At 44.3% G+C, this 15,204-nt stretch overlaps 1 protein-coding gene and 1 long non-coding RNA gene across 3 annotated transcripts in view; one reads left to right on the plus strand and one right to left on the minus strand.

Annotated features, from left to right (window-relative positions):
• The window catches only part of LOC117365985 (cell wall protein DAN4-like), a 143,237-nt gene extending 128,327 nt beyond the window's left edge, over positions 1 to 14,910 (plus strand). Inside the window, exons 7-11 of the mRNA XM_033957004.1 lie at positions 4,972 to 5,064; positions 7,983 to 8,010; positions 10,611 to 10,669; positions 11,145 to 11,218; positions 12,230 to 14,910. Coding sequence (XP_033812895.1) covers positions 4,972 to 5,064; positions 7,983 to 8,010; positions 10,611 to 10,669; positions 11,145 to 11,218; positions 12,230 to 12,235 — 260 coding nt within the window. The 3' untranslated portion in view covers positions 12,236 to 14,910. The remainder of the gene's footprint in view (positions 1 to 4,971; positions 5,065 to 7,982; positions 8,011 to 10,610; positions 10,670 to 11,144; positions 11,219 to 12,229) is intronic.
• Positions 1,872 to 7,133, minus strand: LOC117366002. Of its 2 annotated transcripts, XR_004540478.1 has the most exons (4): positions 7,100 to 7,133; positions 6,922 to 7,016; positions 3,824 to 3,915; positions 1,872 to 3,699 (listed from the first exon to the last, which is right to left on the minus strand). It is a non-coding gene; the product is annotated as an uncharacterized LOC117366002 (long non-coding RNA). The 2 variants fall into 2 exon arrangements; XR_004540477.1 differs by having other exon boundaries at positions 6,922 to 7,122.
• Positions 14,911 to 15,204: the final 294 nt, after the last annotated feature.

Below are 15,204 nucleotides of genomic sequence, written 5' to 3' on the forward strand. Positions count from 1 at the left end.
CCAACATCTTTTAGGAACAGTATCATTTGGGGGTCAGGCTTCCTAGCAGGGCAGGATTAATTCTTCAGTGGGCCCTAGGCACCCAAGTACACTGGACCCCCTGGACCTGCCCCTCCAAGGCCCTATCCTGTCCTCGCCTCTGCCCCACCCCATGCCACCACTCCTGCGAAAGTGTACCTCTAGGCCCGGCTCCAGAAGTCCAAGTAGCACCTTCTTCTTCTTTCTTCATTATTCAGTGCAGCCAAACTCACAGTCTTCAAAACACCGCGTGCAGCGATTCCTACACACTGGCCACGGCTGACCCGGAAGCCTTCCCTCTGATGCAAAATCCCACTGCCTTTCGAAGACTGTGAGTTTGGCTGCACTGAATAATGGAGAAGGTACTACTTGGACTTCTGGAGCCGGGCACGGAGGCAGGTACACTGACATCATCAGAGCAGGAAGTGTTCGGGACCCCTCTGAACTCTTCAGGCCCGAGGCACGTGCCTACTTGGCCTACCCTTTGATCATGCCCTGCTTCCTAGCCCTAGTGCTCCCAATTAACATGGATTTACAAAAGGGAGATCGTGCCAATCCAACCTGATCAGCTTCTTTGACTGGGTGACGGGGAAGCTAGATATTGGGGAGTCCCTGGACATCGTGTACCTGGACTTTAGCAAAGCATTCGATAGCATACCACACCGCAGGTTGCTGAGCAAGATGAGTTCTATAGGATTAGGTGACACATTGACGAAATGGGTTGGGAACTGGCTTGGAGGTAGGCTTCAGAGGGTGGTGGTGAATGGCACACCCTCTGAAATGACGGAGGTGATCAGTGGAGTGCCGCAGGGCTCGGTCTTGGGCCCAATCCTATTCAACATCTTTATAAGGGACTTGGCAGAAGGGCTTCGGGGTAAAATAACATTATTCGCCGATGACGCCAAACTAAGTAATGTAGTGGGCAAATGCACAATAGGTGATGTTTCAATGCCCGACAACATGATGCACGACCTACTCCTACTGGAGCGCTGGTCTAGGTCCTGGCAACTCAACTTCAATGCCAAAAAATGCAAAGTTATGCACCTGGGCAACCAAAATCCATGCAAGACTTACACCCTAAATGGAGAGATCCTAACAAGAACTGAAGCAGAACGTGACCTAGGGGTGATCGTCAGTGAGGACATGAAGGCTGACAATCAAGTGGAGCAAGCTTCATCCAAAGCAAGACAAGTCATAGGTTGCATACGCAGGGGTTTCGTCAGCCGAAAGCCGGAAGTCATTATGCCGCTGTATAGATCCATGGTGAGGCCCCATCTGGAATACTGTGTGCAATTCTGGAGGCCGCATTATCGCAAGGATGTGCTGAGACTGGAGTCGGTTCAGAGAATGGCCACCCGGATGGTCTCGGGACTCAAGGATCTCCCATACGAGGAACGGCTAAACAAATTGCAGCTATACTCACTCGAGGAGCGCAGAGAGAGGGGGGACATGATCGAGACGTTCAAATATCTCTCGGGCCGCATAGAGACGGAGGAAGATATCTTCCTTTTCAAGGGTCCCACGACAACAAGAGGGCATCCGTGGAAAATTAGGGGAGGGAAACTACGAGCTGACACCAGGAAATTCTTTTTCACAGAAAGGGTGATTGATCGCTGGAATAGTCTTCCAATGCATGTGATCGAGGCCAGCAGCGTGCCAGATTTTAAGGCCAAATGGGATCGTCACATGGGATCTATTCACAGGGCGAAGGTAGGGGAGGGATCTATTCATAGGGCGAAGGTAGGGGAGGGACATTAAGGTGGGCAGACTAGATGGGCCTTGGCCCTTATCTGCCGTCTATTTCTTTGTTTCTATGTTTCTATGTTTCAATACTGAATAATGATGATCCCGGCACATGTCGCTGAACTTTCTCACTGAATTCTTTACTGCTACCACTAATCATCATTTCTATCGTGCTGCTAGACATGCGCAGTGCTGTACATCAAAACACAGAAGTGACAGTCCCTGCTCATAAGAGCTTGCAATCTAGTCAAACTGGACAAGAAGGTGCATCAATACCCTGTGCTCAGATGGGGGAATTACAGAGGGAATGATAAGACAGATAGTGGGGCTTAGAAGGTGGGTTGGAGTTTGGAATTGAAAGCAGCTTCAAAGAAGTGAGCCTTGAGTTTGGATTTCAATACTACCAGAGACGGAGCAGGAAGTATCGAGTCAGGCAGTTTGTTCCAAGCAAATGGTACAGCAAGGTAGAAGGGACGGAGTCTGGAGTTGGCTATAGAGGAGAAGGGTACAGATAAGAGAGATATCCGATGAGCAGAGTAGGGAAAGTGGTGAGAGATGAAAGAGGAGAGATACTGAGGAGCTGCAGAGCAAAAACACTTGTAGATCAGTAGGAGGAGTATAAACTGTATGCCAAAATGGATAGGGAGCCAATGAAGTGACTTGAAAGGGGGTAATATGAGTATAGCTACATTGACATGACACAGTATTTCCCATATTCCATTCAGCTTGGAATCTCATAATGGATCATTGTACAATTTCATGCTCATGGGTATAGCCACTGGCCTCCGTAACCAATGGGAGGAGCTGGCACATTTTGACCCAGACCCACAGTTCATAATAGGCTTCTATTACTGCCATTACAGTCAGGGGCACATAATAATACTTCAGGCCCCACAATTGATACACCATCTACTTTATATATTTGTCCGAGCGGCTAGGTGACAGCAACTGAGAACATCCTCCTTCGCCAGGTAGAACCCAAGGATCTCGTAAATAGGTGGCAGATACAGGATATTCAATCAGATATTTATAATGATCCTCGGGGGGTGGGGGGACTCCTCCAACCTTTGTACATCCCTAGTGGCCCTTCTATGGTTTCCACCTCCCTCCTCTAACATGTCCAGGAACCAGGCACCAGGCGGAACTCCATATGGACCAATTTCTCCCCTTCAGGATCATTTACTACAATATTTCCCCATGCCAAGCAATTAAACTGAAACAGGTTCTCTGGTAAGGTAACTGGATCCTGGGCAATAAGTATGATTGTCACAGCCTGTGACATATGATAATCTTGAAAAATTCCTCACGTTCATTCTCGTTATCAGGACATCTGCTGACAGTTCTCAGGTCTCGAAGCTTTCTTTTCTGGAATCAGCATGCGAGGAACCCATCTTGCACAAACCCTTCACTATCCAAGAATATCAATGTTATAACCTGCACATTCTTGTGAAGTGCAAGTGTGTCAGCAACTTCCCTTTGAGTGATCCTTACAAGTTTGTCAACCTTTCTGATGTGAGACTCATCCATTGCTGTCACAGGTTGTCTGCTTTGTTTTTGATCATACAGATCAGCCCTTTACATTTTTTGGCCCAGCAAAGAACTCACATCGACACTTGTCATCACCATAAACAACTGCATTTGGTGGTGAATTTCAATGGAGGAACTCTTTCCACAGTGAGAAAATCTATCGTAGCACATTGCGTGCTTCCATTTCACAAGCAATAGCAAAACAGCCCCTTCACACTTACACTTCTTGCCAACTGGTGTGAAAGAAGAGATGTCAAAGAAAAGTGAACATGCGTGGTACATCAGTACTGCAATCTGTTCATGAATTATGGAGGAGGTGGCATCACTTTTCATTCAACCCTCATATATAGGATCATTGTTAATGAATCAGAAACAAAGTGTCAATCCTCGGAGTATCTCACAAAGGTTCACCTATGAAGAAAAAAAATCATGGTTAGTCTTTTGGTATATAGATGGTGGTGTTCACATGAATTTACTTAAACCTAGTATGATGAAACCTCAGGCCTCTCTAGGTACACTAACGCAGAACTTATACCTGGGATCGTTGGTAGTGTGGCACCATTAATGCCTCACAGGATTGTCGAGTCCAAGGACAGCTGGCAGATGTTCAATGTGTTTATAAATGACCTGGAAGAGGGGATCAAGTGCGAGGTTATAAAGTCTGCAGATGACACTAAACTCTGTAGCAGGGTTAAGACTATAGGGGAATGTGAAGAACTGCAAAGAGACCTGACAACATTGGAGGAGTGGGCGAATAAATGGCAGATGAACTTCAATATAGAGAAATGCAAGGTCATGCATATAGGGAAAAAGAACCCGATGTTCAGCTACAAAATGGGGGGGGGGTTGGCTCTGGGGGAAAGTAACCTCAAAAAGGACTTGGGAGTGTTGGTGGATACAACAATGAAACCAACGGCGCAATGTGCGGCAGCCTCAAAGAAAGCAAACAGAATGTTGGGTACTATCAAGAAGGGTATTACAACAAGAACGAAGAAAGTCATCCTCCCATTGTATCGGACAATGGTGCGCCCGAACCTGGAGTACTGTGTCCAGTATTGGTCACCATACCTTAAGAAGGATATGGCAATACTTGAGAGGGTCCAGAGGAGAGCGACACGAATGATTAAAGGCATGGAAAACTTTTCATACACTGAAAGGTTGGAGAAACTGGGGCTCTTCTCCCTGGAAAAGCAGAGACTCAGAGGAGACATGATAGAGACTTACAAGATCATGAAGGGCATAGAGAGAGGGACAGATTCTTCAAACTTTCAAAACATAAAAGAACAAGAGGGCATTCGGAAAAGTTGGAAGGAGACAGATTCAAAATGAATGCTAGGAAGTTTTTCTTTACCCAACGTGTGGTGGACACCTGGAATGCGCTTCCAGAGGGCGTAATAGGGCAGAGTACGGTACAGGGGTTCAAGAAAGGATTGGACAATTTCCTGCTGGAAAAAGGGATAGAGGGGTATAGAGAGAGGAATACTGCACAGGTCCTGGACCTGTTGGGCCGCCGCATGAGCGGACTGCTGGGCACGATGGACCTTGGGTCTGACCCAGTGGAGGCATTAAACGGACTAGTAATTGGAAACACATGCACCATTAATATAGTACTGTACCTGTATTTCCATATGGCTACACTATGTATGTAAAAGTGCCACTCATGTAATTCTCTTCCATTGACAGATATCATCTTACCAGTCTTCATTCCTCTGGGACTTGTCTTATTTTTGGCCGTCACTATCGTACTGTACAAAATGTGCAAGAAAACACCTCCAGGTATTTGATCTACACTTTTTGCTGTTATACTGCTTTCAGATTACTAGCTAATGAGAAATATCCAGACTAAGATGAGTAGAGGCCAGCTGAATTTCAATTTTGGCTTTGACACCAAAAACGATCCAAAATTTGATTTGATCATGCATTGATTTTGGCTGAAAATGCCAGTGCATGTTCAGCTGAAATTGAACCTCTCTTCCCCCAACCCCAAGCATCACCCTCCCTCCATCCCTTAGGGTCTCCCAGAGTCCCTGGGGTCTAGTGGTCTTCATATGGCAGGAGCGAGCCTCAGTTGCTCCTGCCTTTGCCAGTTCCAATCTTAAAATGGCTACTTTTTTGACTACAGAGCCAGCATTGACAAGAGCAACTAGGGATGCTTCTTCTCCAATAAGACCACCAAGGCTTTCAAGGTAGACCCATGGAGGGCCTATGTATAGCGGGAGGATGGCATTTGTGGTTAGAGGGGAAGGTGATTCTCTGCCAAGAAGGCTATGGGGGCCCACTTTCTTTCAGGAGTTGTGGGGCCAAGGGTTTCAGTTTCGGCTTCCTAGCAGCCAAAACTGAGCATTTAATTTCATTTCCACATTTGGTTTTGGCCAAAACTAAAAACCCCAGATTTGATCACCCTCTAAAGACGAGTAATCTCTTCTGTCTTGGTAATGTGTTAACTGCTAATATGGGGAACTGCGTTCTCATCATCATTTCATTCCTGATTTATCACTCTACTACAAGATAGCATCCTTGTCCAAAAGACAGCCTCATTACTACCATCATGAAGTTAGCCGTTGGCTCTAGGGAGGGGAAAGGGGTCTCTAGGATAGACACTTCTTACAGCAGAAGGTTTCCCTCCACGGAATTTGTGGTACAATAGGACTTGCTGTTGGGTACTACAAAAGGGTCTCACCAGGTGTGCAGTCAAGGGCAAGCCTGGGCATTGCTATAGCTGGTGGAGATCCCCATGCCCTGCCAGTTAAAGAAATCTTTAGCCACAACTCTCATCCCCTCTGCTGTCAAAACTCTGTGGCAGTCAGAAGCAACACTCCCAGCTACCAACGCTGGAACCCCACACATGCTCAGGTCTTACATGTGCTCAGTTCATGCTCAAGAACTATGCATACGTGGGGTGCTGGCCTCAACAGGTGAGAGCACAAGGCGGAGGGGGGTCAGGCTGAGGATGTCTTCAAGTGGTGGACTTGAGATCCCTGATAGTGATAGTATTTATTTGTAATTCTGGTAGGTATGGAGGGTGGGTATGGAGGGGAAGGGGAGTAGGGAGAGTGAAGGGTGATGAGCAGGGGACACAAAGGAAATGCCTCATGCCAACCCATTCTATCCACTGGCCTACTGAAAAATTGTTTCTGGACTGGGTCTGGTACTTTTTTCAATACCAGCAGTACATAAATACCAGTAACCTATTTTAAGTACCCAATGCATGGCTAATAGAAAGAGTTAGATCAACAAACACAAGTGTGGAAGGACAATATAATACTACAAACAACTCCCTTCTACTAAATAACACACTCCAAAGAGAGGAAGAAGTGGAAATAAATAACAGGCTCCCTGTCAATGCGAGGGCTTCACAAACATCTTAGCCAAACCAATGTAAAGGACTGTAAAGGAAAAAAATCTCAGAACACCCCCCCCCCACACACACACACACACACAAACACCATATTGAGTGAAACAAATGTGGGAAAATTCTCCAGGGGTAAATCTCGTCATTGGCATAAAAAACCTTACACATTGGGAGATGTTATAAGCCTTAAGCAATGCAGGGAAAACACAAATCGAATATTCAAAGCACTCTCAGCTGCTTATCAACTTTATTTAATCGTGAAGAAGAAAGATTGTATATACTTATCCCACACGAAGGTAGGTATGTAGAGCACGTGTCACATCGACACGGTGCCCAGCATTTCGCCGGAAATGGCTGCTTCAGGATGTGCAGGCTCCTAAGAATAGTGCAAAAGCCCAGCTCAAAAACTGGAATAGTAAAGAAATGAAGCTAAAACAAAAAACTTTCCTGCTGGCTTACCCAACCACTTGTAACTCCTCTGCTTCTAAGTGGCCTCCCAAACATGGCCGCAGGAAACCACACCTAATAAATCCCTGACACCAGCGAGAACCAGCCAATGGCAGTGAAGGTCAAATAAGTCCCGCCCCGATGAAAAAAGGAGTGGAAATACAAAAATGATCTACCAAGATGAAAAACCTGTTCCATTCAGAATTAGGGCATTTGACTCCAATCCATCTGGATGTTAAGGCCCATAGGCTCTTCAATATTGAGAGTATGGATCACTGAACATAAAAGTTGCCTTCGTACAAATAAACTATAAGCCCCTATTGTAGCACACTGTTTAGAATATGTCCACACTTTTAAAGATCTTAGATGTTCTGCAATTGATCATATTCCTGAATTAACACGTAGTAGAATGCAGTGTCTACTACGACGTGAGTTATTTTGGATCCATACTCTCAATACTGAAGAGCCTATGGGCCTTAACGTCCGGATGGATTGGAATCAAATGCCCTAATATATCATGGGGGTTTTTAATGTCATGAGCAAAACATCACTTGGACAACTTATTGAAAATGCCCCTCTAAATGTCATTACAATTGTTGATGCTTTGGCTGGCATTCAGTCTAATTTATCAAGGAAGTATAAAGGAAAAATCTCTTGCATATCCAATACCAGTCCTCCTCCCCGCTAAACACCTGAGCCTTAAAGACATTAATGTATGCCCATGACTGAAGCCTATGCATGTATAGCTTGGATGAAACCTTCACTTTTGGTGCTGAGCTGTGATAGCACGGCACTGACTTCCTTTCTTTTTCTTACTCTGGTGCCATTCTTTAGCTCAATTTGAACAATCTTCTTGTCATACCTCTTTATAAAACCAAAATATTTGTCCTTCCAGGAGATGAATCACAAAATGCAGCCGAAAAGTAAGTGAAGACGTTTTACTGTGTTTACTTATCCTGCTGTAGAAGCCTGAATTGTGTTCTGCTATCCTTCTGCTTTTTCTAATTTAAAATTAGCCTGTCTCTCATACATTAGCTAGGGCTACCAGACATCCGGGAAAATCTGGACAGGTCCTCTTTTTAGAGGATTGTCTAGGCTCCCAGACGGACTTTCCAAAACCTGGCATTTGGCTGGGTTTTGGAAAGCCCCGACGAACATGCGCGGATGACATCACACACATCAACGCATGTTCCAGGCCCTCCAGACGTGGCTGGAACTTGTCCAGAAGAAGAGAGGAGGCTTTGTGGGGGTGGGGCTGGAGGCAGAATGAGGTGAGGTGGGGGTCATGTGTCCGGGGTTTGTGTGGAAGGAACCAACTACTACTAGATCTAAAAGAAGTCAAATATCTTCACTTTTGTGAGCACATTAATGCATGATTGTTTGCATTGGCCTTTGGAATGTGATTTGGGTTTTGGGTTTTGGTCACCATAGCAACAGGCTGAGAACCAGAGAAGCCAGGGTTCAAATCCTTCTCCTATTGTTTCTCCCTGTGACCCTAGGCAAGTCATTTCATCTTCCATTTCTTCTGGTACAATTTAGGATGTAAGTCCACTTGGACAGGGAAATAAACTGTATACCTATACTTGTAATTCACCTTGAACTCACATTTGGAAAGGTAAGTGACTATGGGGAAGATTCTCAAAATTTACCATGCCCCTAACAATGTTCGCTAAACCTGTGCATGTATTTTAATGGCCGATTATCAAAACGGCTCACTGAGCTTTCTAGCAATCTCTGACTCTGTCATGCAAATGTAGTACAACTAGGTCATTATCATTGCCGGGTGATTCCCTAACCTTGTTGCAGTACATTTGTGGTTAAATTTTTCCTGCAGCTCAAACCCTACCACCCCCCACCCCCGACCGCAAATATAAAAAAAAGAGAGACTCCAAATCGAAGATCGTCAGAAGAGATGCCCACTCCCTCCCACCGCTGTCGTCAAACAACATCCCCAGCAGCAGGAGGGATGCCCCCAGGATACACCGGGAAGGGAAGGCCCACCATTTTGAAGAGGCGGACCTGCCAGCCAGAGGGAGAAGGCATCCCTCCGGCCGTCCTTCCTGAAGAAGGTAGGGGGCGGGGGTCTTCGGAGGCACAGAGGGGTCATCAGGGGTAGCGGGAGTGAGTGAGCATCTTTCTCACTGCCAGGGGGGGTTTGCTTGGTGGCGGCAGTGGGAAAAGTAGGCATCCCTCCCGCTGCCAGGGTGGGATTGTTTGGCAACAGCTGGAAGGAGGGGCATCCCTCCTGCCAATCTTCATTTGGGGGTCTCTTTTGTTTGTTATTAACAGCTTTGAGTGCTCCAATGTTCACAGAACAAACTCCACCGACTCATAATACAAGCAGGGATAAAAGCAGCATCTGTCAAAGTACCCCACTAATACAAAACAAAACTAACACAGCAAATTTGCATTGGTTGCCCATAAGCTCGTGTATTGAATTTAAAGTTCTTTGCTTGATTTTCAAGTTGCTGAAATGCGATGGGCCACCTGCAGTAGCTTCTTAGTTGCAGTTTTACCAGCCCACACGAGCATTACGGTCAGCAGATAAGCTGTGTTTGGTCATGCCATCCTTGACTGCGGCGAGACTTTCTAATATTATGTTGATGGTACGAGGCCTGATATGTTGGGATTCATGGCCTTTTGAGATATGGCAAGTGTCAGGCTTGTTACAGTTCAGGAAACTGGTGAAAACTGTTTTATGTGAGCGAGTATTCTGTTCATAATTTGTTTTTAGTTTAGTTTTATTGTGATTAATTGGTTTTAAGCTTTTCTAGCTTTATGGTTCATGCAGTGGTCTTTCGGATTTTACCGTGAACATTAGAGAAATTGCCCCTAAAAGAGGAATTTATCAATGTGTGCTACTGTTAAAATGGATTATTTTACCACTAGTCATGTTATTTTAGCACAGGGACTCATTTTATGCAATGAGACCCTGTACTAAACTAGGTTATTTTACCACAAGTTGTGCTATCTTAACAGTAGTACACATTGATAAATTTGCCCCTAAATCTCAAAGCCAGATTACAGGGGAGGGGGTGTTAGGGGGGGGATTTAGGTTGTGGTATTTTTCAGCTCATCTAATTTGATGATGTTTGGATTATGATGGCCTGTGTGTCTGTTATTATTATGGTCAAAAGTAAGAATCAAAACAAATATCTCCAATATCAAAAAAATTGTTTTCGATGTCATTGTTTATTGCCAAGTTAAAGGAAAGCGTTCTACCTACTTATAATCCGTACCACATCTTGCAATATCTGGAGCATTCCCTGAAATTCTGCACCAAGAACAGGAGACATCTAACCCTGCCCCTTAGATCGAACCATGTTCAAAGGTGCTGTTTGGTGGATACAAAAAGAAAAAAAAAAACAACCCCAAAATTAATATCTGATGAGCACAGCACCCTGAAGGTAGGAAGGGAAATATACCTGTAGCTTTTAATCTAAGTGTACAGTTTGTCTATGGCAAATGTTTTTCATGTCTCTGTGAAGAACTTCACTAATAACTGTTTAATTCATTAAAACAGACCCGCATCAAAAAATGAAAGTGTGAAGCTTCTTTCTGTCAAGACATCTCCAGAAGCTGGTAAGTGCTGTGTGTACTGGACCGATGTTTGCTAATACAAATACTGTATTTCCCCCGAAAATAAGACAGGGTCTTATATTAAGTTTTGCTCCAAAAAAACGCATTAGAGCTTATTTTTGGGGTGATGTCTTACTTTTTTTTTTCATGTACAACAATCATCTCTCACTTCCTCTCCCACATCCCAATTCTTCTTCTTACCTTTCTCCCTCCCCCCATGCGCAGCATCTTTCTATTCCTCCCTCCCATCCCCCTGTGCAGCAGAACCTCACCGATCCTCCCACCATGAGACTGACATGCTGTACCTCCGAGGCCTTCCAAAAAAAAAAAAACCAGCAGTGGCAGCACTCTACCCAGGATCTTCGGTTTCTACTGAAACCGAATCTGTAACCAAAATTGACTCACTGTTCATTGTTTCACAGCAAGCAGACCGATGCATTCTTTCCTGAAATTCTCACGCTCTTCCTTTATATCATAGAAGAACACTCATCACAGAGAAGAAATAAAGCCCTACAGAATGATGACTCTTCTCCTCACCTGGATCATAAATATGTATGTATCCCTTCCATCCTGCCACTTCCAGCCTTAATTTGTTTTGACAAGAATCTCCCTTAACACACTCTTCTGTAGAGAAGGAGAAAAATGTCTCATACTTTAAAAAGAGTACTTAATTGAAGTGAGAGAGAGTGAAAATTTAATAGTACATTATCAATGGCCTCTGTTTATAAAGCCACAGTAGTGGCTATTGCTGCGGTAATTGCTCTGACGCCCATAGGGATTTAATGGGTGTCGGAGTGTTTGCCACATGGCAACCGCTAACATGGCTTTATAAAAAGGGGCAATATTTTTTTTAAAAAAGCATAATTTTAAAATACTAACCATGAACCTGTATATTATAATCCACCATGGATAATGATGATATATGTTTGAATGTAGTAAAAGCAGTTAGCTTAGCAGGGTTTTAAAAAAGGTTTGGATTTATTTCCTAAAAGAGATGTCCATAAGTCATTATTAAAATGGACTTGGGAAAATCACTGCTTAATTCTAGGATAAGCGGCATAAAATCTGTTTTACTCTTTGGGATCTTGCCAGGTATTTGTGACCTGGATTTGCGACTGTTAGAAACAGGATTATTGGGCTTGATGGACCTTTGGTCTGTCCCAGTATGACAGCTCTTAGGTTCTTAAATTTAGTTTCATTCAAGCCCCCCCCCCCCTTTTTTTTCTATTCTGCATGTTATCTCCTTCCTTTCCTTACCACTCTTACTATCTTACTAACACACTAATTTCTTTCTACAATGGTTCTTTCTATCTTTTATCTTTCCTATTTTTAATATGTAATTCCTTTCAAATTGCCTTCTAAATGTAATGTAATGTATTTTATTTCTTATATACCGCTAAACTCCGTTAGGAACTGCCTTGCTGTCACCCACAAAAAACGGTATATATTAAATATAATAAACATAAACCATTAATAGCTTAATTGCTTTACACAGTACTTAAGCTGATAATCTTTTAGTGTAATACGTGTTAAAAATAACAGTGGGCCCTGCTTTTATTTCAGATCTAAAGAAGCTACTTTGCCCTACTGACCAGAATTTCATACTGAAGATATGTCTACCTGCAGCTGGATGCAGATGTGAACAAGCCAGACCTTGTGCTACTATTTTTGTTATATGATCAGTCACTCATAATTTCTATACTGTAATATCTGATGTGAAGCAGTGACATTCAATCCATTTCATAGTAATGACTAAAATCTCGGAGAGTTAGAATTCAGCTGTTCAGTTCTTTACTCAGTAACTTAACTTTGTGCCGTCAAAACACCACACTGGGGGCTTGAAATGCCATTTCTGACATCTAGGCCTCAAGATAAGAAACCAAAATAGGCAATTGCACCTCCATGATTGTTAAATAGGTGCTAAAACACATTTATTTGCTTCCCATAATGTAAAATAGAATAACTTGTTTCTTTACTAAGGTTGACCTTCATTAATATATGCTTGACAGGTATCTACCAATCTTTCATTTTCTGAAGGAAAGACTTTTTTGATTTTGCAAGCACATGTGACCCTGTTATCAGGAAACTATGAAACGTGTTTTCAAGTAATTCAAGATTTGCTCTGTTTTGTGTTGGATGTGTTAGTACCTGCGATTGGGACGGAACAGCCTAGGAGTAAAGCCACAATAAAATGACAAGCTCTCTGGGCAAAAGGAATTTTGCCATAACTCTCAGAAAGGAAAAAGTCCTTTGCTTGCCAGTTAACTTCAGGAGACCAAGCACACGCACCGGATTCAGCCTTTCCTCCTGAAAGTGGAAAAAAAAGAAATGCAGGTCTGATGGCTGTGAGGAGGGAAGCCCTGCCCACTTCTCAGACTCTTTTGAAAGCCAGACATTACCTCAGCCTGGGGTGAAAATGCCATGATATTTGACTAGCACAATGCAGATACACTATTTTATTACTAGAGGAGAAGGCAGCTTTTTATTGCAGTACATAGACGTCATTGCTTTCACCTCCTTGTGGAACAATGATGGCTCATTACTGTTCCGCCATTCGACCCACACAAGGCGGCAGCAGTTGGACTCGTTTAGAAACTTCTCATAGCAAAACAGCTGGCAGAGTTTCTTTGAAGGAAAGACAACAGGCAGCAAGAGAAACTTTACTTTCAGGAGCTCAGCCTTTTGGAATAATGTGCCACCTAAGAAACATTTTGAAATTTGGTATTGTTTCCACTACAAAGAAAAATCTGGACAGAAATAGAGCTAAGGTTGATCTTAGCTAAAGGTTATGCCCAACTAGGCAAGGTTGCTAAAATGGTATACATTTGAACAAAATGCCAGGCTAGCAGGTGGGCTGAGAGACAGAGGGCCTGATTCTGTGTAGGACGCCCGGTCTCAGCAGTCATCTAAGCGGCTTTTGAGAATCACACAAGGGCGTCCTATACAGAATCGCATCTGTCCGCCTAACCCCACCTAACCACCCTGATTCTATAACCGGCATCCATGTCACAGGCGCCATTTAGAGAATTGCATTGCTGCTGAGCTGATCGCGGAAAGGGAATCTCCCTGCCGTAATCAGCTGAGCAGCAGTGGCAGGGAATCCCCAAGCCCCCCGCAAGTTGTCCGACAGGAGGCATGCTCATACCCTCCTAATGGAACCCCTGAACCTCCCCCCAACTGTCCATGGCAGGAGGAGTGCCCAATTCCTCCTGCTGCCCCCTCCCCCTTCCGAAGCATCCTTCGGCAGGAGGAGTGCCCAATTCCTCCTTCTGCTAACCTTCCCCCCCCCCCACCGAAGCATCACCCCTCCCCTCATTCGAAGCATCTCTCGGCCACCCGGTGACACCCCCCTTCCAAGGCCTCCACCCTGGATACCTCACCCAGAGACCTCACCCGGCACCCCCCTAACAGGAAGACCACCCCCCACTCCCAGTACCTTTTAAAATGAAGGTCTGACCAGAGAGAGGCATACACCTTCCAGCCGGCAGTCCCACCACTGCAGAATGGCAGGCCTTCCTCTTCCTGTTGCATTCTGATCAGTTTAGATGCCTAAGGCCCCTTCCATAGGATTGTCTTCTCTGTGATCCGATAGGAGCACACATGTGATTAAGTGCTGAATATAGGCACCTAATCACGTAGGTGTTGACTTCACCCTTGGGCATCCTGCAAAACAGCTGGCTCTCAGTGTAGTACCCATGGGAGATTTCATGGGGACATTAGGAAGTATTTCTTCACCGAAAGGGTGGTTGATCATTGGAATAATCTTCCACTTCAGGTAGTAAAGGCCAGCAACGTGCTCAATTTTAAGAATAAATGGGATAAACATGTGGGGCACTTCAAGGAAGTGCTTAGGGGGGTGGGTTATTTGAGTGGGCAGACTTGTTGGGCCGTCGGCCCTTTTCTGCCATCATGTTCTACGTTTCTCTAGTGATACTCATCGGCACTAAGGGAATGGGGACGTATACTGCCTTTTGCTTTGACATGTCAAAGCAGTGGACACTGGAGGATGCCTAGGGTCACAAGAAGCAGCACTAGGATTTGATCTCATAACCTCTGGGTGCAGAGATAGCAGCCCTACCTTCCACTGATTCAGCAGATAACCCTGGAGAAGTGATTTAACCACTGGTTATCTTTAGTCCATAGATTTTAGGATGTTATTGTTCTAGAATGTACTAAGACTGAAAACACAACAGACATGCATGCTGTATTTTTCAAATAAATGTTTTGTTGTTTGAATTCTTTCAGTATGTTATGCTCTATTCATCCAGCATGAATTATGCTTGTTTAAAGCAAATAGGGAAATGAGCTTTACTACTAGTTTTGGTGTGAAATAAACTCATGGAGCAGGTATATGCCATTTGTAGACTAATGTGGTACCAGAAGTTAGCATAGCTGGGTTTAAAAATGGTTTGGATAAGTTCATGGAGGAAAAGTCTATAGTCAGTTGTTGAGACACATGGGGAAGCTATGGGATGCTGCTAGTATTTTGGGTTTCTGCAAGGTACTTGGGACCTGGATTGGCCACTGTGGAAATATGA

The sequence above is a fragment of the Geotrypetes seraphini genome, chromosome 1, assembly GCF_902459505.1.
Source record: "Geotrypetes seraphini chromosome 1, aGeoSer1.1, whole genome shotgun sequence".
Lineage (NCBI taxonomy): Eukaryota > Metazoa > Chordata > Amphibia > Gymnophiona > Dermophiidae > Geotrypetes > Geotrypetes seraphini.